A 10,142-nucleotide genomic window follows, 5' to 3' on the forward strand; every position below is an offset into this window, starting at 1 on the left:
TTTCTAAAATGTGAAAGATACATGCTTCACTTACAGTCTTATAACCAGTCGTGTTTTGAACAAATTTTTGCTTTTATTAGGAAAAAGAGAAAGGCTCAACAATTTTTTGAGTCACTTATTTTAGAAGTAACATTGGTGAATTTTGGAATTGGTATACAAGAATACATAAAAAAATTGTTGAAAAATGATTTTAAAGATAGAAATATATTTCTGTTTAAACTAACCAGAATTATATTTCTATTTAAACTAACCAATTTTATATTATAGTTGGATGCAGAAATTATGGAATGAGACGATATCTCCTGCAGTAAAGACCGCCGTACTGAAGGGAACAGGAAAAGACAGTACAAAGGAAGGACAACAGAAAGTGGCTAATACAGCTCTGTATGTTCTCATGCAGAGAGCAATAGTACCTGGATGTCCGCTGAATGGTCAAGGTAAAACTTCATGTATATGGTGCAGCATCTGTAGAACAGTTCAGTTGAGAAGACGAAAATTTGTCCTAAGATATGGCTTAGGAAGTTAATTCACCTGGTACTAAGAACCTGATCTTGCCAAACATTTACCTTTCTTATTTGATGAAAATGAATATTGTGCAAATAATTTATTTATTCGCTGTATTCGGGGTCTGTCTATTTGCGCAGATGTGAATACTAGTGAAAGTATTCTTATTGTAGTATAAAGTCGCGTGTGTTCATGAAAATCCTGCCTTGTGAACAGCCTCACAAAGATTTCTGAAATATGTACATCTTCATGTTGTTCGCTTATTTCAGAAAAAGATGAATATTTATCAACATTTTGTGGCAGCAATGAGTTGGACGTGTCTCTTAAATCAGAGAAGCAGAGTCCTGCATCATCATCTGTCAGTCAGAGGCGGTCCTTACATAATGGTAACCATAGAAACAACCTAGAGGTCAACCAGTCAAGGTCAAAACATAGGTTTGTATAGCATTTTGTATGTCAGGTATTTTTAAAGCAGCTCATTGACATTTGTGATGTAGAAATTTAAATGTTTTAAGGAATGGTTTCTTTTTTGATATTGATAGTTGACAAAAGTCTATTCTTGGAATGGCTGGAACGTCTTACTTGCAGGCGGGCCCTAGGAAGTTGTCATAGTTACCTCCCAAGCAGCCAGTCGAGGCAGAAACTGCTGGAAACAGTATCAGTTTATGTAATTACCTAGCGAAGAACATGTATAGGAATATCTGCTGCAACAGGGACAGAAACTTTGGCCGCTAGCAGTATGGTTCAACCTGCCAACTAATGCCTCTCTGACTTGTTATAGCTTGATGTAAAATGCATATCTGACATCAGCAAGTTACTGAAGTTTTTCTTGTTCATGTATGACTTTGAAAAAAAAACAGAAGAAACAGAAATTCTGTATTTTGTTTGTGGATAATAAATAGACAACTGTTGAAATTAACTTGCCCATTTGCAGATCAGTTTAAAAACCTAATAGTGGAATGAGAAAAATTATGACCTGAACCTTTCATCTTTTGCAGAAATTCTACAGATGGGAATTTTCAGTTTACAAACGCAACTTTGATCAACAACAACAACAACACATACAAACGACGCAGCCTTTCAGAAGATTCCCTCATGCGTACACATCAGATAGAAATTCCCGTCATTCATGATTCAAGAGATCAACAACAGAATGACATTCAAGCCAAAGTGCCAAAATTGGAGATACGTTCTCCGATCCTAGGATTAACCATCCCATTACACAGTACTTTACCAACAGCAGGTCGAACCAGTCCACTTAGTTCATTGTCCACAACTTCCGGTAATCATGGTGCTAGTCATAGAAGATCAACTTTTTCTTCCCACAGTCGTATTCCACAACCGTCATCTAAACGGTCAAAATCGTCAGAAAATTTAAGTGCATCAAACTTACAAGGAAATGGCCAGTTCCGACCCACTAGTCCATTTTCATTTTCACTTGCTACGCCAACACCTTCATTGTTTTCATTCAAATTTTATGATGACAAAAGTTCTAAAAAGGTGCAGAAATTTGACTGTTAATGTGTGTAAATGTTTTTAGCTGATAGTGATGTTACAGTAACTATTTTCTGAGCTTGTTACATTTCCTGAGCTTGTTACATTTCCTGAATTGTTTTTGATACAGATAAGATATATTTCGAGTTGATAAGTAACATAAGCTCTTACGAGCTTCTACAACCAACTATGTTTTGGGAATTGAGATAAGAACTGTCAGAATTTACATTCGCTCATGCATATATTTTCAGCAAGCTTGCCATCGCTTAGATGGCTAGAAAAAATTTTGAGAGGTGTGTGATTTTATAGTTACCAGGCAAAGCAGCAAGTGCTAAATCTTGAGTTACATATTCCCAACCTCAAAACTGCAGCAAGCCAGTGTACATATTTTCAAAGGCATTTTTTTGTGAGATATGGAGGGTTTTTCACTTATATCAGGAAATAGTGCAGCTTCATTAAGATACATTTTAATGTTTGTCAGATGTGTCAAGAATTGGCAGATTTTGTCTTGCCATATTTCACCCTATCATGATTGCACCGGAAACAATAGTTTACCTCATGTATTGTTACATGTGATAAGTAAGTCAGCCATTTGTCATTGTTGTTACATTATCATTATTGTCATAGCAAACGTTTGTTAATTTATTGTTGATGGCATCATTTTTAGCTCCACTACTCGAAGGAATAGCTATTTCTCTCGCCCTTTTGTTGACATCAGTGTCAGCATGTTCAACCAGATTGGTTTTTATTGGTCAGGTGGTATCCCAGTAACCACCAGTGGGAATGGATTAAAACCTCACATGAATATACTTTGATGATATGTCGTGCATTTGCTCATGTCCCACAACTCTATTTTTAGTTTATTTTACAAAGTTATACCTCTTTTTTAACTTGGCAAGGAAAATTTTCTAATGTTTTTGTTTACAAGCTGGGCATCGTTAAAAGGTCATCATGAGCAAGAAATTTTCCATAACCCCTACTTCCCTTTAAAATATATTTCTTGTTCCTTTTCTATTTGTTTATGTTATGTTATTCTATCATTTTTTTTTGTGAGAAGGCTGTGTAACAGTGGAGTAGTGATGTCCTCTGACAGCTCTTGTTATAGAGATACAGAAAACTACGATGAAATTTTGCTGGTTTTGTTTTTACATATCACAGGTCTTGTTCCAGCTATAGATGGTTTTCTACTTAAATAAATCTGTTCTTTGTAGAGGGTTATTTCTCGTGTTTGGAAAATAGGTCAGAATTCTGTAAGACACTTCATTTAATTTTAACATATATTTATCATTGTAATCTGGAAACATACAGTTTTCTCTCGGAGATAGTTTGTATGTGTAGATATATAGGGCTTTCATTATTTTACCCATTTAGTAAAATCGTTTTTAATTGTTTTTATTTACTTCTCTTTGTTTACAAGCATGGCTTCCGTTTATCAAAATCGTAGAAGCTGAAAGCTAGAGCCTAAGTAATATAGATAGAAGCTTTCGGCATATTGTTACTGGTAAACACTCATTTTACCCAGACTACTAATAAATAGCAAAAAGACCTGTTGATATCTTGTCAAAATTTGAAATCAGTTATCAAGTACTATTGAATTAAAAAGAGAAGAAAGACCTATTGATGTCAAAATTTGAAATACCCAGTCAAAGTAAGACTGTTCTATTTTAAGCAATCGTGAAGTAATAATAAATTTCAGTAATGCTTTTGATGGACAGACAGTTGAATTTCTGAATTGACTTGGTTTGATTAAGTTGTTTCTGTATAGTGAATGATGTTTACCATAATTGTAATGCTGCCAATATTTGTGTTCTATACTGTGTATATGGAGTAGTATATGGGCATGATTATTGTATACCCCCAACAACAAAGTTGTAAGGGGGGTATACTGGTTTCAGGTTGTCTGTCTGTCTGTCTGTCCGTAGACACAATCTTGTGCACACCATCTCTCCTCATCCCCTTGACACAATTTAATGAAACTTCACACAAATGATCAGTAACAACAGTAGTTGTGCAGGGGCATGTTAGGTTTTCCAGAAAAAAATTGCAGAGTTACAGGACTTTGGTTTTTGTTACTATACTATATACATAGACACAATCTTGTGCGCACCATCTCTCCTCATCCCCTTGACACAGTTTAATGAAACTTCACACAAGTGATCAGTAACAACAGTAGTTGTGCATGGGGCATGTTAGGTTCTTTCAACAACAAAAATTGCAGAGTTATGGGACTTTGTTTCTTGTTAACATACTATGTACATACAGTCTGCATATGCAATCTTGTGCGCACCTAATCTTCTGAACCCTTGCACACAATTTAATGAAACTTCACACAAGTGATCAGTATCAACCCTAATTGTGCATGGTGCATGTTATGGGACTTTGTTTTTTGTTACTATACTGTATACATACAGTCTATATACATACAGTCCACATAATTATGCAATCTTGTGGGGGGGGGGGGGGGGGGGGTTCATTCATCACCTTTAGTGATAGCTCTAGTTATGTCTCCCAACACACAGTGGTGTGGGAGACATATTGATTTACTCCAGTCTGTCTGTCTGTCTGTCACAGATCATGTCTGCACTCAAAAGTCGAACATTTCTCATCCGATCTTCCCCAAACTTGAACAAAATGTGATTACCAATAAGTCCTCGGCCAAGTTCAACTAGCCAAATCGTCCCAGGCACTTAAAAATTATGGCCCTTGAATTACTGATCGGAACCACTCACCCAGACCTCCCAAAATTACTGATCGGAACCACTCACCCAAACCTCCCAGACTACTTTGAATCACCATAGGAACCACTCACCCAAACCACTTTGAATCACTAAATGATTATTGAGTTGTGGGAGACATGCGCTTTTCTCAAAAGCGGCTCTAGTTGTTAGTTTGTTTTTCTAAACTTTATGACCTAGTATTTAGAAGTATTAGATAAACACGATGTACTTCAGTGCAAATGAAGGACAGACAGTTTAAAACTGCACTTGTACTGTCCTAATTTGTGTGTTGATCCCTTTAAATACCTTGTTCAAGAAATTATATAATTTATTCAATATTGAACTTGTTTGAGATCTGTGATCTGAGCATTTGATTTATGAACACCATATACAGTTTATGAATAAAATTGCTATTACAAAAGCCAAACAAATAGAATCATAACTTGAAAAATGCATGTTTAGTTTCAGGCAGTACAAAATGTATTTATTTTACATGTTAGATTTTGATTTAAAGTTTGTTTTAGCAAAGGTCTGTTAGCACCATTTTCAATTGTTATTAAAATATTTGTATATCAAGTCAAACAAAATGTCTAAAAAAAGAAGAATGTAGTTTATCAAAGAATTATTTTTTATTTCAATATGGGCAAGTGTAAACTTGTAAAGTTCTATGAAAAAAGAGAAAAAGTGATCCTTTCTTCCCAGCCTATATAAGGGTAAGATCAGTTTTTTTGTCCTGAATCATAGTTTAATGGTCCTGAATCATAGTTTAATGGTTCTGAATCATAGTTTAATGGTTCTGAATCATAGTTTAATAGTCCTGAATCATAGTTTAATGGTCCTGAATCATAGTTTAGCTATTCTCCCAACTTATTTTAATGGCACTTGTCACATGTAAGGGAGTTTGTTGAAAACCTTACATTTATTTGTAATAATACTTTTTTATTTACTCTTGAAGAGTATTTTATGATAGTGATTCAGTGATGTTTTTATGATTGTGAACAAATGTGACTGATAAAAGATCTGATCATTTTTACAGAGTTGTGACATTTATACAGAAAACTAAAATCTTATATGTTTTTATGATATGTTTTTAACAATATATTTACCAGGAAAATTTGTATGACATTTTTATAACAAATACAAGAAATTTGAAATTGCCCAGTGGCAATGTGCACTATGAGAGTGGTCTCCATACTCAGTTACAATACCTTGAAGCTGCAGTTACCCTGCTATCTCTGCAGTCAGGTTGTGTTTTCTTGCTGAATTTGAAATGAACTCTAATCAATTTAATTTAAATGTAAATTAAAACTTCATAGAATATTCCAGAATGGGATTCTGTTGTGACTTGTATCTGTTTTACCCATATTTGTCTTAGACAAGGGCCATGTATAGACTCCACATTATACTGATGGAAATATATGGTAACCTTAGTCCACATTTGTGCACTTTACAATATTGCACATTCGGGTACTTTACACGATTGCACATCTGGGTACTTTACACAATTGCACATTTATGTACTTTAGTGTACATTTGTGTATGTTACATTTTGCATTTATGCAAGATTATATTGTAAAACTTTTCAGTAGTTTCATATCAGTTTTTTTGTTCCTTGTAAACTGAATAATGCATGGGCAAGGGAGATAAATCCAGTAGTCTTAAAGATTTGTAGTGTGCTGTTTGACAGCTGGTAGAGGCCCTTATCCCATATTCATAGATATTTTCAGTCTCGGCTGAGTTTGAAAATGAAATTTTGACAGCAAAATTTTACTAGAACTTCATGATTAGATTCCAGTTGAGACTGAACATCAGTTGAAAATAAACATTAAATTAACATTTAATGTTAAATTTGCAGTTTAGATGTAAATGACAATGAAAAGTTATATTATTAAACTCAGCTGAGACTGAAAATAATTTGGGAGCATGAGGCCAGCTCATAAAACATGTATACCATGTCTTAACATTGCAGCAGCATAGATCTCTGGTTATACACTTCCTCTGTCTTTGTCTTTATAAATGTTTTAGCAAGGGAGATAAATCCAGCAGTCATAAAGGTTTGTAGTATGCTGGTAGAGGGCTGGTCATAAAATAGTTTGAGTTTGTCTTAACATAGCAGTTGTGTATATATCTTTAAATGGGCCATCAGCTGACAGGAGGGATTTTACCACATAAGAATATTTAATTAGCTGTTAGAAGAAATGAAGAAAAATTGTATATGTTGATAGGAAATGTATTTATTTATTGTCAGAAAAATGTCATTTAATGTCTTCTTACAAGAATGTTCTTATTAATGAGCTGTGTTGGCATGGTAATGTTGAGTCCCTTTAAAAACAATATTATTTTGGAAAAGGCATGGATATGTTTTTCATGAAACTTTTTGTAAAATTAACTAATTTTCAGCCCATTGTCAATTTTTAGACGAAAAACTGTTAAAAGTTTAGTTCATAGATTTACATATTACAAGTACTTTGTTTTTTCTGATTAATTAGAATGTAAAGTAAAATATAAATGCAAAAACATGTTTTTTTTCTGCTGTTGAAGGAAGATATTTAATTTTAGACCTTATTTCTTAGGACTACGCTGTTTTACCTGCGTGACAACATATATTATAAAGTGTAAGTTTGTAATATTACATTTGTTTGTTTCCTTAGAGAGATCTGATCATTTTTATTTAACAAAAATTAGCATAAAATGCACCTTTTTCTTTAGTGTATTCTGTTCAGTTCAAACTTACTGTTACTTACAAAGTTATTTTACTTCTAAACTGAACTTTTTCTACCAGGAATTAAGGCTTCAGACTCTTACTAATTTGATTGATAATGGCGTCCCTATTACAGATGTTTTTGTGTAGTACAATATTTCAAGAAATTTGAAAACAAAATTTCATATGAGGTTGGCTTGACTGTATTTTTGACTGTGCATGATATAAAAATATCTGTTTCCTGAATTTACTGTAAATGAAATTTAAAAAAAATGAACTGAAACATTAAACATGAAATAAAGTATGCAGACTGTTGGTGATACCTTACTGTTCATGAATACTTTAGTATAATTTCTTGCATTAATGGCATGTTATTAAATATAGAAATTTCTGACTGTTGAACTAGGTTAGACTGTTTTATCATTAATGTTAGTTACTCTAGTTCTCTGGGCTCCAAAATTATAAACAGAATTGTTTGGAGACCAGTCACAGAAAACTACTTTGCCTTTGGTCAGTTTGAAAATTTTAATTAGATTTGAGACTGGTCTCCTGATTTAGATTTGAGACTGGTCCCCTGATTTAGATTTGAGACTGGTCTATTGATTTAGATTTGAGACTGGTTTCCTAATTAAGATTTGAGACTGGTCTCCTGATTCAGATTTGAGACTGGTCTACTAATTTAGATTTGAGACTTGTCTCTTGATTTAGATTTGAGACTGGTTTACTGATTAAGATTTGAGACTGGACTCCTGATTTAGATTTGAGACTGGTCTCCTGATTTAGAGCCAGCCTCCTGATTTAGATTTGGGACTGGTCCCCTGATTTAGATTTGAGACTGATCTACTGATTTAGATTTGAGACTGGTCTCCTGATTTAGATTTGAGACTGGTCTCCTGATTTAGGCTTTATTTATTTGTTACACTGTTCTTATTTATTGCATCGTGTTGTGACATATTTAAAGGGGCATGGTCCAGATGTGCAACCAGATATCAAAAACCTTAAAATAAGTAAGAGAGTTTTTAAAAGAATCAAAGATCAATTTTTTCTCTGTTGATACATTTCTATCAAACATGCAATATCTCATCACATGAGACTTTTTCTGATAGAGTTTCACACTTTTTGATGTTCTCACAATGGTACATACGTGAAAATCAAATTTAGTATGATATAAATTACAAATAAATTCCTTCTTTTTTATGCTAAGATAATATTGTGTTATTTTAATGACCTTTCTGCATATTTTACTGTTAAAATGAGTATTTTCAAAGAAATACTTGTATGCACTAGATTTCATACCAGATCACTCGGTTTTCACTTTTAATTTATGAAAAATTTAGTCTGAATCTGGACAATTGTCCCTTTAAAATTACATCAAGTTTAGAAGTTGTAATATCAGGCTAGTTATTGTGTTTAAACACAGTCATGTTGTTTATGCATTTTATGTGTAATTCTGATTCAGGTTGTGCGCTTTTTGATTGTTATGTTGTTAATGATGATAGTCATGCAATAAATATTTGGTGACAAAAATGTTGATTTTTCTATATAATTTCAGTGTCCTTCCAGGCAAATTTGTAAATGCCACTGACTTCAGATAATTTGTCATTTTCCACAGTGACTGAAACCCATTCTAGGATGCAGAATTGTTTTCTTGTGTGGAAGCGTTTAAGTCATTGTCTGTGTGATAGGTTCTTGGTCATGCCTGACAATGTCTGAAGGAGCACTTTGAGTCTTCCTCCATCATTACAGCTTGAAAGTAACCATTTGATTAAAATTGTGTCGGGATGGCATAAAAAGCCTGGCAAAGTAAATGATATGTTTTGTAAAAACTTCGAAGGAAAAAAATATCCCGAGACAAAAAATCAGGTCACTAGAACTTGTGTAAAGATACTGAGCCCTCTTAAATAATGAGCGGTTAAAAGGCAAGGCTTCAGAAATATCACAAATCTAGATATGTGTGAAAATGTTCATATATTTTGACAGTTTAGCACTGGTGTTCAAATTTGAAGACCTAGTTATTAAAATGGTGAATGTAGTTGGACTGGCTCGAGAACGTTCGACGTTCACTTAGCATGTTTGCTTAATAAGTAACTTTTGAATCGGTAGGTCATAATTTTATTAAAAAGGAGGTCTTTATTGCAAAGGGGCAAAACTGGGTCCGAGTCGAGGTAAAGGTTACGAAAAGTAGCAAAATAGTGTCCGCTAAAAACTCAGGTATGATAAAGGGAGTCATAGGAAGCAAATACATCAATGCCAAGGTTAGGATTGTATATACATCAATGTCAAAGTTAGAGTTGTATATACATCAATGCCAAGGTTAGGATTGTATATACATCAATGTCAAGGTTAGAGTTGTATATACATCAATGCCAAGGTTAGGGTTGTATATACATCAATGCCAAGGTTAGGGTTGTATATACATCAATGTCAAGGTTAGAGTTGTATATACATCAATGCCAAGGTTAGGGTTGTATATAATAAGCACACTATGTCAAACTTGGGGTTGGATATAGGAACAACATATACAACGAAATGGTTCAGGTTTGGTATAGGACATGTATCAATGCCAAGATAAAGGGTGCACACTGAATTACACATTTAAAAGAGAGGGGGAAAAGCAGCCTACTTACGTGCGATTTGCTTGTAATACGGAATGAAATTTGGCTTGCTGGTATGACGGTTTTGATTGTATACGTGTCCAGTAGAGTCATATAACTTTATATAGAAAT

General features: G+C 33.8%; 1 protein-coding gene across 1 annotated transcript in view; it reads left to right on the forward strand.

The window, feature by feature from the left end:
• LOC123529892 (cortactin-binding protein 2-like) overlaps positions 1–8,943 on the forward strand; it is a 70,125-nt gene extending 61,182 nt beyond the window's left edge. Inside the window, exons 22-24 of the mRNA XM_045310465.2 lie at positions 268–437; positions 774–939; positions 1,503–8,943. Coding sequence (XP_045166400.2) covers positions 268–437; positions 774–939; positions 1,503–2,025 — 859 coding nt within the window. The 3' untranslated portion in view covers positions 2,026–8,943. The remainder of the gene's footprint in view (positions 1–267; positions 438–773; positions 940–1,502) is intronic.
• The last annotated feature ends 1,199 nt before the right edge of the window (positions 8,944–10,142 follow it).

This window comes from Mercenaria mercenaria, chromosome 13 (genome assembly GCF_021730395.1).
Source record: "Mercenaria mercenaria strain notata chromosome 13, MADL_Memer_1, whole genome shotgun sequence".
Lineage (NCBI taxonomy): Eukaryota > Metazoa > Mollusca > Bivalvia > Venerida > Veneridae > Mercenaria > Mercenaria mercenaria.